This window comes from Mauremys mutica, chromosome 8 (genome assembly GCF_020497125.1).
Source record: "Mauremys mutica isolate MM-2020 ecotype Southern chromosome 8, ASM2049712v1, whole genome shotgun sequence".
NCBI classification, from domain to species: Eukaryota; Metazoa; Chordata; order Testudines; family Geoemydidae; genus Mauremys; species Mauremys mutica.
Window position 1 is genome coordinate 4,205,674 of NC_059079.1, and position 16,493 is coordinate 4,222,166.

Consider the following 16,493-nt stretch of genomic DNA (forward strand, 5'->3'; position numbering starts at 1 on the left):
GCAGGCAGGGTGTGATCGTATTCCTCTAGCTAGATGACTGCTTACTGAAAGCACCAACACCAAAGCAGTCCATGCTACTCACATCACTTTAACCCTATTTACAAACCTAGGGTTACAAATCAATCTCCAGAAATCCACCCTGACCCCAACCCAACAACTGGACTTTATAGGGCCACGGCATCGGCATGGCTACCCCAACAACAGTTTATTGCCTTAACAAACCTTGTTACGAAAGTAAGACACAGCCCACAAACATCTGCCAGAACATGCCTACAATTTCTGGGGCATATGTCAGCTACTATGTTTGTTGTGAAACATGCCAGGCTGCATATGAGATGCCTACAAATCTGGCTATGCATGGTCTACATTCCTCACAGACACTCGATCAACAGACGGCTTACAATGCCCAGCAGAGTGAAAGACTCGCTCACATGGTGGATGAAACAAACAAACGTCTGCTCGGGCATTCCCTTCCAATGGGAAACCCCGTCAGTCACTATCACCATGGACGCCTTTCTGGTAGGATGGGGGGCACGCTTGTCGACAACACCATCCAGGACTGCTGGTCCCTAGAGGAGTCAAATCTCCGCATAAATCTACTGGAGCTCCGGGCAGTTGGAAATGCCTGCCATCACTTTTTTCTCCTCCGATCAGCAGCAAAACGGGCCAGATTCCCACGGACAACTTGGCAACTATGTTTTATATATATCGCTAAGGTGGGGCCCAATCTTACCTGCTCTGCACTGAAGCAGTTCACCTCTGGCAATGGTGCATCTCCAACAACATACACATCATGGCATCCTACCTACCTGGAAGCCAGAATGCCACAGCAGATGACCTCAGCAGGAACTTCTCATGGATGCATGAGTGGGAACTGGACCGAGGAATTCTGCAAACTATATTCCGACAATGGGGATTCCCCTCAATAGACCTTTTAGCCATGACCCACAATGCCAAATGCCTGCAAAGTTGCTTCCGAGCGGGACTGGGACACAACTCTCTGGGAGAGGCCTTCCTTATGAAATGGGAGGCCATGCTTCTGGACGCCTTCCCTCCAATACCCCTGTTGAGCCGTGTCCTACACAAGATCAGACAAGACGATGACTCTGGGATTTTTGATTGCACCAACATGGCCCAGACAGACATGGTTCCCATACCTGGACCAGATGGCTATCAGATCACCACGAACCCAGGATGCCTCCTTAACCCCAACATTTCAACACTTCATCTCAAGGCCTGTTTAATCCATGGCTGGCAGAACTCGAAACATGCTGTTCTAAGGAAGTTCAAGACATTCTACTAAACAATGGATGTTTCTCCACACACAAAACATATGCACACATACATAAAAGATTCTTTATCTGATGCCAAGACAAGCAGATCATTTCACAATCGGCCCCGTTACCTACTATCCTTGATTACATATTGACACTAAAAAAATCTGGCTTCTCGACTAGATCAGACATCACCACTTTTCACAACAAGATGGACGGCTCATTGTTTTCATCCATCCACTGACTAAACGCTTTCTGAAGGGTATAGAGAACACTTATTAAGGGACCCGACCCCAATGTGGGACCTCAACCTTGTTCTCTGTGCCCTAATGAGCAAACCCTTTGAATCGCTAGCAACCTACTTGTTCCTACACTTATCCATGAAGGTCACCTTTTTAGTAGCTATCATATCATCGTGCAGGGTGGGAGAGTTGTGTGCCCCAATGGCACACCCACCTTATACCACATTCCTCAAGGACAAAGTCATCCTATGCCCATACCCTAAATTCATATCCAAGGTCGCCTCCTCCTTCCATCTCAACGAACCCATTTACTTACCTGTATTCTTTCCCAAGCTGCATGCCAATAACAGGGAGGTGTCCCTTCATATGCTAGACATCCGCAGAGCACTGGCATTCTATGTAGAGAGAGCAAAAATGTTCAGAAAACTATCTAGGCTATTCGTATCCACAACAGAGGTCAAACCATTTCCAAACAGAGATTTTCTAAATGGATCTCTAATTGTATCCTATTACGTTACCAAAATTACAATCTGCAAGCTCCTTCTGGACTTTGCACACACTCCACTAGAGCTATGTCCACATCCATAGCCTTTCTCAAACATGTACCCATCACTGACATTTGTAAAGCAGCTACATGGGCATTGCCCCATACTTTCACCAAACATTATGCCCTGGAACAGCAGTCAGCTGCAGAGGCTCACTCTGGACTATCGGTGCTCTCCACCATACATACATCAACTCCGAAACCCCTCCTCTCCACTGAGGAGCACTGCTCTTCAGTCACCTAAAGTGGAGCACCTACAGGGACACTCCTTGAAGAAGAAGAAGAAAAGGTTACTCACCTTCTGCAGTAACTGAGGTTCTTGGAGATGGATGTCTCTGTGGGTGCACCACTTCCCACCCTCCTCCCCTCTACTTCGGAGTTTCAGCTCGATCCTCTTGGGTAAAAAAGGAACTGGGTAATGGTTGGCTGCACGCGCGAGGTAACCACTTGGAGTGGCGCAGGATGGCTGCTGCGCGTGTGCAGCCAACTGGGGCACTGCTATCATAAGTCTCTAACTAGAAGTGCAGGGTGTGAATACCCTAAAGTGGAGCACTCACAGGGACAAACATCTTGAAGAACCTCAGTTACTGCACAAGGTGAGTAACCGTCTGAATTTTGACAATAGTGTTGGTTCATTACTGGATGGAAATGGTAGAATAATCAATAAATAATGCACAAAAGTTACAAGTGTTCAATAAAGATTTCTGCTCTGTCTTTGTGGGAAAAAGCAGATGATGCAGTCTCATCATATGGTGGTAATAACGTATTTCCATTCCACTAGTATCTCTCGAGTGTGTTAAACAGGAACTAATAAAGTTAGACATTTGAAAATCAGCAGGTCCAGATAACTTGCATTCAGGAGTTTTAAAAGAGCTGACTGAGGCGCTTGCTGGACCACTAATGTTGATTTTCAGTATGTCTTGGAACACTGGGGAAGTTCCAGAAGACAGGATGAAAGCTAATGTTGTGCCAGCTTTTGAAAAGGGTGAACAGGATGACGTGGGTAGTTATAGGTCTTGTCAGCCTGACGTTGATCCTGGCAAGATAATGGAGTACCTGAATTGGGACTAAATTAATAAAAAATTGAAGGAGGGTGATTAAGGAAAATCAACACATGCTTATAGGAAATAGATCCTGTCAAGCTAACTTGATATATTTTTGATGAGGTTACAAGTTTGGTTGATAAAAGTAATAGTATTGAAGTAATATACTTAGAGTTCTGTAAGGCATTTGACTTGGTTCCTCACGACATTTTGATTAAAAAAGTAGAACAATATAAAATTAACATGGCACATATTAAATGCATTAAAATTGGCTAACCAATAGGTCTCAAAATGTAACTCTAAACGCAAAATCATCACTGAGCGGGTGTTACCGGTGGGATCCCAGAAGGATTCTTTCTTGGCTGTGTGCTATTTAACATTTTTATCAATGACCTGGAAGAAAACATAAAATCGTCACTAATAAATTTGCAGATGACACAGCAATTGGGAGAGTGGTAAATAGTGAAGAAGACAGGTCATTGATTCAGAGCAATCTGGATCACTTGGTAAACTGGGCACAGGTAAACAATGTATTTTTTAATATGGCTAAATATAAATGGATACATCTAGGAATGAAGGATGTAGGCCATAGTCATGGAATGGAGGAGACTGACTCTGAAAAAGATGTTGGGGTTGTGGTGGATAATCAGCTGAATATAAGCTCTGTGTGATGCTGTGACCAAAAAAACTAATCTGATCCTGGGATTCATAAGCAAGGTAATCTTGAATAGGAGTATAGATGCTTTTACCTTTGTTTTTGGCATTGGTGGAACGCTGCTGGAATACTGTAGCCAGGTCTGGTGTAGATAATTCAAGAAGAAAGTTGATAAATTGGAGAGGATTCATAGAAGAGCCACGGGAATGATTATGGATTAGAAAACCATTGCCTATACCCTGCGTTTGGTTAAGCATTGTATTATGTAACCTATAATTCTTTAAAGTGGTAAAAAGTTAAGATCATATTTTGTTTTTAAAGGAAAGCAACTGCTTCCCTTATCCAGCAGTGTGCACAGTGGAGTGGGACAATCAGCATGGCAGCCTGCTGGAGAAACCTCAAACCTGGTCCGCATGAGAAACCAGTCCCTGGGACAGTCTGCTCCTTCTCTTACTGCTGGTTTGGTGAGTCTGATAATATTTTCTGTTTTCTGTTTTCCAAATAAAACTACCTAGTGAAAAGTTATTTGATCCTTTTCTTCAATAACTTTTCTATTAGGCTAACTCAACCATTTATCATGAGTAGAGCTGCCTGGAAAATGCAATTTTTCTTTGGAAAATGGAATTTTTAGCTTGCCTCCGAAGAAGTGGGTATTCACCCACGAAAGCTCATGCTGCAAAACGTCTGTTAGTCTATAAGGTGCCACAGGATTCTTTGCTGCTTTTATAGATCCAGACTAACATGGCCACCCTTCTGATACTTAGCTTGCCTTGGGCAGCTGTCTCCTGGGAATGCCCTGTTTCCCAGACAGCCAGCTCCCTGGGGGATTGGACAGCATGGGGTGACAGCTGCTCAGGGATCTGGGGCAGCCTGGGCTGGCAGGAAACCATGTAAGCAGGCTGGCTGGGTATCTTTCCTGGCTGCTTGCCTTGTTTCCATCAAAAATTTCAACACAATTGACATATTCCCGTGGAATGTTTCAATTCCATTGAATCTACATTTTCCTGCTGAAAAGTCTATCAGAAAATTTTTGACCAGCTCTAGTCATGATTGCTTTTGATACAGCTCTTTCTGAAATGGAGACCTTTAGCTCTTGATGTTCCTTTCTTCTTAAGTACTGTAATTGACAAAGCACCTGGAAAAAAGTCAAAAGCACAAGACTGGGGAAGAGAAGATGAAAATAATCTTTAGATTTCCATATAGTGATATATATTAAATAGCTATCCTGTACTTTGGAACACACAGATTGGTAGGTTTTATTCCCATTTCTGGAGAGTGTTTACATGGATAATGTGTGTTTATTTAGGTCACACAAGATACATTTTGGTGTCACAATCTCTTTGTTTTTACAGGTTGTTATATAACTTGGTGTAATATATATATTAGGATTGGTTTAATAAAAAGACATTAAAAAAGGTAAAATGATGTATCCTTTGTATAATTTAGATTGCAAGTCCGCTGGGATAGTGGCTATGGATTCACATAATGCAGCACCTAGCACACCATAGCTACTGAGTGATCTGTGACAGCCTGACAATATCCTGTAATACCCTCAATAAACCTTATGGGATTCAGATAAGATGTACTGAGTTAGTTAAACCTTATTGAAATAAGTTTAACACCTTTGACGTACATTATATTAAAAACGCCCTTGGGTATGCGTTTGTGTTTATTGTGGATTTTTATGTGCCTTCTCTAGTGTGGGGGGGGGGGAATGGGGGATGCTAATAAGCTTCCTTCATTATCAGCTTTTGAAGCCACTCCCCATGGGGAGATATGTATATACTAGTTCACACTGGATTCTCCAGAGACTAACAGACAAAGACAAACTTTTGGATGGAAAGCCTGAGTTTAAGCTGGCGCAGTGTCTGTCCTTCTTCCTGATCCAGACGACAGGCAGGATTCCTGAGTCACAGAGGGCCTCAATCCTTAGGACAGAGTTGGAAGGACTGAGCCTGCCAGAATATATGCTAGGGGGATGTCTGATAAGCTTGTTAGCGTGCGTGTAGGTTCCTTTATTGTTTTTAATTTTTTTTCCTCTGTAATGAGTTTTACATTAAGAATAAAATAGACTTGCATAGGAAGTGCTGCATGGTAACCGTTGACAATCACTCTGTCATCAGTCTCTGAAGAGAAGCAAGCAGGTCAGTTTAGGCAGATTGTGTTTGCTGGAAAACACAAATGAAGAAAGGGAACTGAACAGCCTGGGAATACCCGGGTCAACATGAGGAGAGATGCGGGTCTCCACCCAGAAAGGCAGTGGCTGGGGAGCTGGAAGCCAAGAATGGGTGGGTGCCCTTGCTGATCCACTGAGGAGAAATGCAGGTGCGGTTGCCCTGAATTGTCACAAAAGCCAAATCCTAAACTAAGTTAAAGGATTCAACATGAATGCATAACTTGTCAGCTCTGGGAATGGTCAAGTTTTGGAAATTCGGACATAAGTTAGTGACTTATAATTTTGTTTTGGAAATAACAGATGTCTGGCATCAAATGGACTGTTCAAAATGAAATATAAATCTTTAAAGAACAAAAATCTATGCATTTGCATTATTGGTAATTTTGGTGTTAAAATGAAGTGTTTGCACATCATACATAGTTTTAATCTGTCGATGTACATTAGTCATGTCAATGGACTGACTTTTTTTGTGATTTGGCTTAATTGTACTGTGTCTTAGTATTGACCCACGAAAGCTCATGCTCCAAAACGTCTGTTAGTCTATAAGGTGCCACAAGACTCTTTGCTGCTTTTACAGATCCAGACTAACACGGCTACCCCTCTGATACTTGTCTTAGTTTGGTGGCTGTCTGCAGGCCTGGTTCTACCTGTTTTTGTTAGATACATAATCTTTTCAGGGGTTTGTAACTTGACTGTAACAAAACAAAGACAAAATGTTCTGACTTGTATCTTGGCACCCAACTGCTTATTTCAGGAGGATTTAAAAAGTATATTAAATATTTTAAAATAAAGGTTGACCTTTCTCTAGAACAAGACAGATATGTTTCAGATTAGTTTTATATCATGCGCTAATGAAATTGGCCAATTTTATAAATAAAAAAATACCGTGAGGTACTTAGTTTGGACTGCTGCTTTGTTAGTGTTTTAATGATAAACTGTTGAGTTAATAGATGTAACTTTTATATTATTTGATTGATTCCAGACATGCTAACTCATAACCTCTTCCTACTACATAGTGACATGATAAATTTGTACTTTTTGGCTCTATTGGCGCTTTCTGTAGTACTTATTGAAAGATTAAAAAAGCAAATTGGTTACCAAGAGCTCTTCTAAACGTGTGGTTCACAAAAATTTTAGTGCTGCGGCCCCTTTAGAGAGATTTTAAAACTTGTTGGCTCACCACAACCAAATACCATTTTTTTGGCACACTCAGGACACTAAATTCAGGAGTTCAGGATGCTAGCTTCAAGAGGGACACTAGAGTTTGAATGGTTATGTGACTTTATTCAACTGCATACGGTTTGTTTAATTGTATAAACGGATCTCATCCAGATTTTTAGAACTATAATCTTTAAAAAGGGATTTTTTGGTGTTTGGACGTAGCTAAGATTTTAGTCGGAAGAATAGTCCTGTTTCGAACTGCATTGTTGCACAATGTTTGGTTGAAACTCTGATAATGCCAGACATAAGGGCATTTTCAAGTTGAAACAATTTCTGTGTTTAGTTTTCGCAGAATTCATTGTTGAAAACCCAGACTCAGAGAGATAATGAAGTGAATGGAAGCAACACTTTCACAGCTTCATCACTGAATTCTTTGTAGTTTCCTTTAAGAGAAATCCAGAATTCCTGGTTTGTTAAATTTGAAAACTTTGGTCTTTGTTTTGTGATCACTAAACAGTTCTAAGAGATTTTCTTGACGTGAGATAGTTAAGGCTGGAATGGAGTCAGCTGTTACTGAGAATGGGTTTTGAAACCAGTCAGTATCTGGAGATTCGAATTCAACTCCAGAAAAATAATGAAAATGGAAATACAATCCAGACAAATGAGTTAATATTTGTCTTTAATAGTGTTTTGATCACTTTAATTCTGTTCTTTTAAAAAGGCTGATAATACTGGATCTCAATAATTTCCTTTTCCTTGTGTCCTATTTAAAGACAGACCTTCATGAATCTCCCAATTTTCTTTCATATCTATATATTTATATTTTTACCTTGAAGTTTTAGGTTCAGTGCATTCAGCTGGACACAAATGTCCACCAGGTAAGCTAACACAGTCAGGAAGTCCACATTGTACATATAATCTGCAAGGTCTGTTTTCCCAAAGAAGAAAAATCTGATTGTGTGTCACAATTCAAAGACGTGTTGTGACACACTTACCACATGCCAATCTCCCGAGTTCAGTGTGAAACAGAAGCTGAGTGTGTTCAGAGCCCATGTCTTCGCACAGCATATTAAAACAGTGTGTTCACTGCCAGGGATTTTTCTAAAATTAACAGGTTTAAGAACACTGTTGAGGACCTCATGTACTTCAGGTTGCAACCTCTTCCTTTCCAAAGCTTAGTGATGAATCATTCAGTGTGTCCAAGTTGTTGCTTGTGCCACTTTCCTCAGGCAGCAACCCCACTCTTCTTTCCAGTCATGGCTGCTGCCCCAACAGTGCACAGTTCCACACGCACATCCCAGTTAGGATCTTTGTCCACTATGAATTTATCGACGATCTTGAATATTTCCTCACCAGTTATTTGGATTGGTGTTTATTTGCAAAATAAAAGTTCTTCAACTATTGTGCCTGTTTTGACAAGTCATATAACATAGAAGCTGAGCCATCTTGGCTGTCTGTAGAGTCATCAAGCTGCAGTGCAAAATACTGACTCTTCTTAACTTGTTTTATCAACTAGTCCTGGACATTTTCTCCAAGATTATCAGTGCCTTGACGGATGATATTTGATATTGGACTGGTTTTCAGTGCCATGGCTTCTTATTCCCCATCATAATTCTACCCGTCTATTGCTGGTGGAAATAGAAGGATTTCACCAGTGTTGTGCACTTGTTTACATTTTGCAATTCACATGGCCACAACATAACATGCTTCTAAAGCTTTTGAGGAACAGTTGCTTCTTTAGACATAACTTTTGTTTGGCTGCTTCAGTTCTTGTTTCTGGGCTCTGATTTACGAATTGTAGGTGTTTGGTTTCTAAAGGTAGTAGTTTCCCTTTACTTTAATTTACTAACATTTGAAAACCAATGACACATTGTGGCTATGGACTTTGTACAGTAATATCAAGACCTGAAAAATCCAAACATTAGCTGGTGGTGTCATATTGTCTACTTTTCTGTTTAACATTATTAAAATCCTTTTTGTCTTCAGCCGAGGTTAGCTACATGTAAGCTTAGCAGTTGGAAAAAATTGTTCCATTATAAACAAGATGCACACCTCAGCACCCTTCCCCTGTCTCCTAATGTTTGTGCTGCTGCTTCTGGTTCTAGGAGCCTCTTTGCTCTCTGCTCCAGCAGAGGATTTTAGCGGAGAGACTTTCTGCTGAAGGCTACCTGCATAAGATGCAGACCCATAGATAAGATTAATTTTTTTTTAAAGCCTACTTTAATAGTCTTTTAATTAGGAAACTCCCCTACCCCTTCCTCCCTTCCCCCCCAAACAATTGTTATTGTTAAAGGCATGTTTTGTTAAAGGCATGTGGATTAAATTTTTTCCCAAACGCTTGTGCCTCCCCTATGAACCCTTTGTGATTCCCCAAGGAAGCCACAGTTTGGGAAGCACTGTTCTACAGTAAACTTTTTGACTTAAAAGAATGGAGTTCAGCTGTAACGCTGAAATTTTAATACTTGCCTCAATGTGTGCTGTAGTGCTCAGGCACAGATACATATGATCACACTCTATTTTCATTGCTCTATAATAACTTACATTGAGGTTAATTAAGGATAGAGATTCAGATGTAAAGCCATGACTCTGAATTTCATTGCTTTTGTTGGTTTAAATCAGAACTGTTAAAATTATTTTATCAGTGGTTAGTATTCAATTTTATACTGAGTTGGGTTCCAAAATAATGACTAATAGCTTATGGCAAGATGAACACCTAATTAAACGTAATGGATTCTGGGACTTTGGAACCACTTAGATGTTTGGAGCTGTTTTAGGATGCTTGTGGTATTGGAGGATGTTTTACAAATTACAACAGGAAAAGGCTCCTTGCTAGGAGAATTAATCACTTTGGAAAAATTGCTCAGAAAAGAGAGAGATAAATAGAGTAGTATAATGTCAATATTAATATATCTGTTGATTCTCAGAGTTTGAACTTTTGTAGTGGTATGTATGCCATTTCAGAATGTTCTTTATATGTTTCCATAAAATAGATGGAACAGGAAGAGAAAATGGCAATCTAGTGCCAAAAAGGTGGAATATTGAAAACAGTCATCTTTACTGGATGCACTTGAGTGGCTTGTTTCTGCTCCCACTCATTTGACAATCTGGTTTTCCTCTGGTGTTTGAATTTGCTAGGTGGAGTGGCCTGTCATGGGCCTCCAAAAGTGTTGTTAATTTTATTTCCCCCCTCCCTTTCCAGCTGCACTACTTCTACAGGCCGGCTCTTGTGCTTCAGTTGCTATCTCTTAGATTTTGAACACATTCATGAAGTAAATTGACAAAGTAACAATAACAAACCTGCAGAGACTGGAGTGCAGGTTTTTAAACAAAGAAGACTGACAACTAAGTTACTTATGAATATTAGCTCATAAACATCTAAGAGTGTTCTAGATTGTCAGAAACCCAATTTACAGATAGGGGAAAATGTTTCTGCATTTACATATGTGGCAATCTGGATCCATGGGCTTCAAGTAGTAGAGCACATTGGATCCTTGACTCTGGGAGGAAAAGGTCTGTACAGACTGACCGTGCTCAGTACTCTCCTCTAGAGGGAGACCAGCATTGGTAGATGCCAATCAAGTCTATTGGGCCTTTTAAATGTATGTAAGGACTTTCAGGTGGTGACCTCACTCCATTCTTTTGCTGAATCCCTCTAACTCTTCTAGCCATAAAGTAGCTATGGCTCTACTAGAGTGACCATGAGTCCTGCAGGTGGGGAACACCCGGAAGCTTTTTACAAGTATTTGCAGACATTAGAGGACTTTACCACCTAGCTGTGAGTGTTATGGAAAACTTGACCTTTTTGATATGCTTTCTGATCATAAGTCTGAGGGAGTCTGGGTGAGTTTTATGTACAACTTGCAGGTTCTAAGTTAGCAGTATGAGTTCAGGAAAAGGACTTGCGCATTATTGTGGACAACTCAGTGGAGACCTGTGTTCAATATGCTGTCAAAAAAAGCAAACAATAAGTTAGTATGTTTGAGGAATGGGTTGGAGAATAATACATAAAATATTATAATGTTATTATGTAAATCAGTGGTTTGTTTTCAAAGGATATTGCAGAATTAATCTGGATTGGCTAGTGAGAATGTTAGGGGATGGAAAAATTCTCATTGAGAGTGTGAAAAAATTGAAATGGTTTACTTTATGAAAGAGTCCAGTAGAAGGGGACATGATCAAAATATACAAAATGAATGGTCTAGAGAAGGTAGATCATGAGCTTGTCTTCTGTCTCGAAACACAAGAACCAAGGGAAAATTCTTTCAAACAATGAGTTATCAGACAGTGGAATTCATTGACACAGGATGTTGGTTAGACTATGAACTTGACAAAATTCATGGATGTTTAAGTAAATAACAAGACTATTCAGAATCATAGCTTATTAAAAAAAAAAAAAAGGGGCTTAAACTAATTTTTAAACTGTTAGAGCAGAGTGGCCAACCTGAGCCTGAGAAGGAGCCAGAATTTACCAATGTACATTGCCAAAGAGCCACAGTAATACGTCAGCAGCCCCCCAGCAGCTCCCCCACGCCGCTCCCCGTGCCTCTCACCCACCAGTAGCTGCGCCAATCAGCGCCTCCCCCTTCCTCCCTGCACCTCCCAATCAGCTATTTCGTGGCATGGAGGAGGCTCTGGGAAGGAGGGGGGAGGAGCAAGAGCACGGCAGGGTCAGGGAGGGAAGGGGTGGAGTGGAGGCAGGGCCTGTGGCAGAGCCAGGGGTTGAGCAGTGAGCACCCCCCAGCACATTGGAAAGTTGGCACCTGAAGCTCCAGCCCTGGAGTTGGGGCCTGTACAAGGAGCCGCATATTAACTTCTGAAAGGCTGCATGTGGCTCTGGAGCCACAGGTTGACCACCCCTGTGTTAGAGGTTAGAATGTGATCTTCATGGGGTAGATGACCCTATTTCAGGGTTTTTTCCACATTCTTTTGAAGTATTTGGCCACTGTCAGAGACAAAGTTCTGAAATACCTGGACTACCATTATAGTGCCAAATGTGAGAAGAACTGATGTCTTAGGATTTATATAGAACCCCTCAAGCACTGTTTGCCACTCCTCATGGAAAAGAAATATCTGACAGTAAATGTTGCATCTTGGGTAAAATGCAGTTGCCCGGAAGGACTGAGAGAACTTTCTACCCTCTCAGGTTATCAGATACTAAGATGGTCCCAGAATGAGAGCAATAGATGATTCCATCTTCTGGGTCAGCAAAAGGACAATGATCTGAGGAGGAGAAATTACTTTGAAGGGGCCTGTCAGTAGAAAGATAGTGGCTTCTGTGAAGAACCTTTGAATCCTTGGTTTTTTCCCTACTCTGTCTGCCTGATATAAAACGTATACGGCAGACTGAAGCTTGTAGATGACTGCAAAACTTTAGCAGATCCATGGAGGCCAATGATCATAGAATCATAGGACTGGAAGGGACTTCCAGAGGTCATCTAGTCCAGTCCCCTGGACTCATGGCAGGACTAAGTATTATCGACCCTGACAGGTGTTTGTCTAACCTGATCTTAAAAATCCCCAATGATGGAGATTCCACAACCTCCCTAGGCAATTTATTCCAGTGCTTAACCACCCTGACAGATGGGCAGTTTTTCCTAATGTCCAACCTTAAACCTCCCTTGCTGCAATTTAGCTCATTGCTTCTTGTCCTATCCTCAGAGGTTAAGAATAATTTTTCCTCCCTCCTCCTTGTAACAACTTTTTATGTATTTGCAAACTGTTATGTCCCATCTCAGTCTTCTCTTTTCCAGACTAAAGAAACCCATTTTTTTCAATCTTCCCTCATGCTTACCTTTAATAATTTTTGTTGCTCTTCTCTGGCCTTTCTCTAGTTTGTCCACATCTTTCCTAAAATGTGGCGCCCAGAACTGGACACAATACTCCAGTTGAGGCCTAATCAGTGCAGAGTAGAGCGGAAGAATGACTTCTTGTGTCTTGCTTATAGCACTCCTGCTAATACACACCAGAATGATGTTTGCTTTTTTTGCAACACTGTTGACTCATATTTAGCTTGTGGTCCTCTATGACTCTTGGATCCCTTTCTGCAGTGCTCCTTCCAACCAAGCTGTGGTTCCAACCAAGCTTCCTTTTCTGGGCTAAGCACTTTTGTTCGTATGCAGTGCCACATACCACATTATTTGGATAATATCCAGAGTCATGGTCTTGACTGCATCAGCTAAAAGATCTTTGTGACTGAAACAATATACTGTACATTGGATTAATTCTCCAAGGCCAGAGTATCAACTCTTCCGTTTAGAAGCAGTCTGCTCCTTGAAGAAGTTAGAAATGATCCAGTAATCTGTATCCACTTCTTAGAACTATTGTCTACCTTATGACAGGCCTATGAGTTGGAGCTCTAATCTGTATTTTAAAAGGAACAACATATTCAGTATCTTGAGTTTATTTGCCTTGGAAAAAGTGTGAGGCAGTTCACTTTCAGCTACCTTCATTCCAAAGACCTGACTACAAGTTCCTTTCAAGTTTTGAGCAATCAGCTAGAAGGTGCAAGGGCCCAGATGCAAAGCCCCCACAGCAGGGGAAGCTGAGAGACTCCTTACATGCTTGACTGCAGACAACATTGGACCAATGGGTCCAAGACACAAATGTACCCCAATAAAATTCCCCAATGATGAATATGTATAGTTGCACAGAGCTATGCAGATGGGATAGTGGGGGGATGGTTGGAGTGGTGGGCTCAGTGGAATTTGAGGTTGGGGCTCTTGGAAGTCTGACAACATCCGTAGTGGGGCAGAATTACGGTTGTAGTTTATTCTCTCTGATGTACAGTCATGTGATGTGCATTTTTGGTGGAAGAGAGGGTATGTATCATTGGTTTTCTTAAGTTTCCATTTTGTTGCTTTTTAGGTTTTGTTTTACGTATGTCATGTATAGCCCAACCTTAACCTATGGGGGGAGGGATAGCTCAGTGGTTTGAGCATTGGCCTGCTAAACCCAGGTTTTGAGTTCAGTCCTTGAGGGGGCCATTTAGGGATCTGGGGCACACACAAAAAAACCCAACTTGGTCCTGCTAGTGAAGGCAGGGAACTGGACTTGATGACCTTTCAAGGTCCCTTCCAGTTCTAGGAGATAGGCATATCTCCATTTATTATATATTATTTTATTATTAACTGACACACAACACTTTTTGTGTATTAATATTGATAAGTACTCAAAACTATATACAAAAATGGTGTTTGAGAGTATTATTGGCTCTGCTCTCTGACAGCAGAAGCAGAACTCTTCTTTATTACAGAATGGTCTATTTCAGAATTATATTAATTCCTTGCTACTGAATAAATGTGTGTGGTGTATGTCTGTGAAAACCTCAGTAATTCGGGGTTGCTTTCAATGTTTCCTCTAATTTTTTCCCTCCATGTGCGGAATGAATTTTGTTACGTGCAGCACCAATATTGAGGTAAAATGCAGATATGCGCCATCACTTCTGTACTTTCGCAGCAGCCCTTATTCCACCAAGAGCACACGACGTCTTACTGCTAGTACCTAGCTGAGCCTTAGTGAAGGTCTGTCTTAAGGTGACGTCTGCAGTACCTATCAGTACATGCTTCGCAAACTATACATTTAAATGCACCACTGAAATGCAGCCACCTCTGGGGAGGAAAGTCAGCAGCCAGCTAGGCCAACACCACAGATAGCACCGTGCAGTAGTTTGAAAAGAGAAGAGGAATTTTAGATAGGAAGAATCTTTTCCTCTTATGCAAAATGCTGGGGATATTTAATGTTCAGATAGGGCTTCATCTGTAAAGGTCTTATCTGAATGTAAAATATAATACTGCAATATTAGAAATCAAAGTGAATGTTTCTTTTTAAATCAGCACAGTAAGGCTCAAAATAATTAAAAAAACACTAAAATTCCCCTTACTACCATCCTCTTGTATTAACAATACAAAGCACTTTAAAAGTCCTATAGACTATTCAACCTTCATGTTTATATTTTTACACTGGATCAGCTTGGACAATTAAAGTAGCACAGTCAAGTTCACCTTCAGATTCTCATGCACAGATAAAATGTTCCAGTGTCTCAGTTATTACAGTGAAACACACATAGCTCTGTAAATTTACACGGCACTTTACAAACACATGGGCTGAGGCAAACTTTCACTTCACATGAAGTTCTCCTACTTCTTTCCTTGAGGCCACTCACATGAGTAACAGCTAAGGGAGTAATACTTTGTAGGATCAGGCCCCTAGATAAACCATGTGGTGGTCCTGCCACAGAAAACTTTGCAAACATTGCCAAGGGTGGTTTAAATCCACAACAGGGAATTGTTGTAATTGAAAATCAGACAAAAACAGTCACAAAAACATTTCCACTAGTCCTAGTTTTGGTAATTTCCTTTTAAAACACAAATCTAAAAGCCAACGATTTTTAGTGCTTTTCCTTTGTAATTCTTAGTGTTTTACAGAGGAAGGTCAATATCATTATTCCCATCTGGAAATGGGGAAACTGAGGCACAGTTTGGGGTGAGGGACTTCCCAAGGCCACGCAGAAACTCAATGGCAGAGCTGGGGAAAGACCCGAAGTCTCTTGGGGAGAAGCGTCTTTCCTGTCTCCTCCACAGCCCTGCAGGCCTCAAGCTCCTCCAAACCCCCATCACTGCCCCCCACCTTGCCCCACTGCCCCCACTCAGAGTACACATTCTCCATGTTCACCTGTGTGTGGGCATGTGCGGCTGGTGCACAGCTCTTGATGGCTTCCTGTGCAGCCCGCAAGCACACACCTTAGAGGGAACACAGGTAGCTTTTATGTTAAATCCAGGGTGACCAGATGTCCTGATTTTATAGGGCCAGTCCCAATTTTTGGGGCCTTTGTATTATATAGGTGCCTATTACCCCCCAACCCCTGTCCCGATTTTTCACACCTGCTGTCTGGTCACCCTAGTGAAATCTAAACCAGCAGTTTCATAGCTTGTACATATTTCTCTGCAACTACTTGAGTCTTTGATGCAGTAATGCCATCTGCTGGTGGAGACTTGTCAATTTAAAAAAACCCTCAAGTCTGTAATTTCAAGTTGTGGCAATTTTTGCTGCAAACAGTGTTCAAAGTCCCTGGAGAAAGTTAATATGAGATTGTATAGCACATGAGTGTTTTAGTGTTGAGATCATACCATACTGGAGCCATTTAGTGGTGACCTAGCTTTGCTTTGGAAGCCATTGTGCGGAGGAACTAATTTTTTTAAAATTGCATTATAGCTTACAATATTTTACTGTCTCTTGCTGTTCTTGTCTTAAACTCAGCAATTAGGATGGTAGAAAACATTTATGAAAACAATTTTTTTCTGTTTGGATAGCTTTTCTCTTAACATGAGAAAAAGGATATGGTGCCATCTAGTGTTTTTATGGAAGTAGAACAGTCTTTAGTATTTTGCGTAAATCCTAGG

At 41.1% G+C, this 16,493-nt stretch overlaps 1 protein-coding gene across 2 annotated transcripts in view; it reads left to right on the plus strand.

The window, feature by feature from the left end:
* The window catches only part of MAST2 (microtubule associated serine/threonine kinase 2), a 341,008-nt gene that overhangs the window by 55,913 nt on the left and 268,602 nt on the right, over window positions 1-16,493 (plus strand). For both annotated transcript variants that reach the window (XM_045026441.1, XM_045026440.1), the window contains exon 3: window positions 4,080-4,222. In XM_045026441.1, the coding sequence (XP_044882376.1) occupies window positions 4,080-4,222 (143 nt within the window). The remainder of the gene's footprint in view (window positions 1-4,079; window positions 4,223-16,493) is intronic.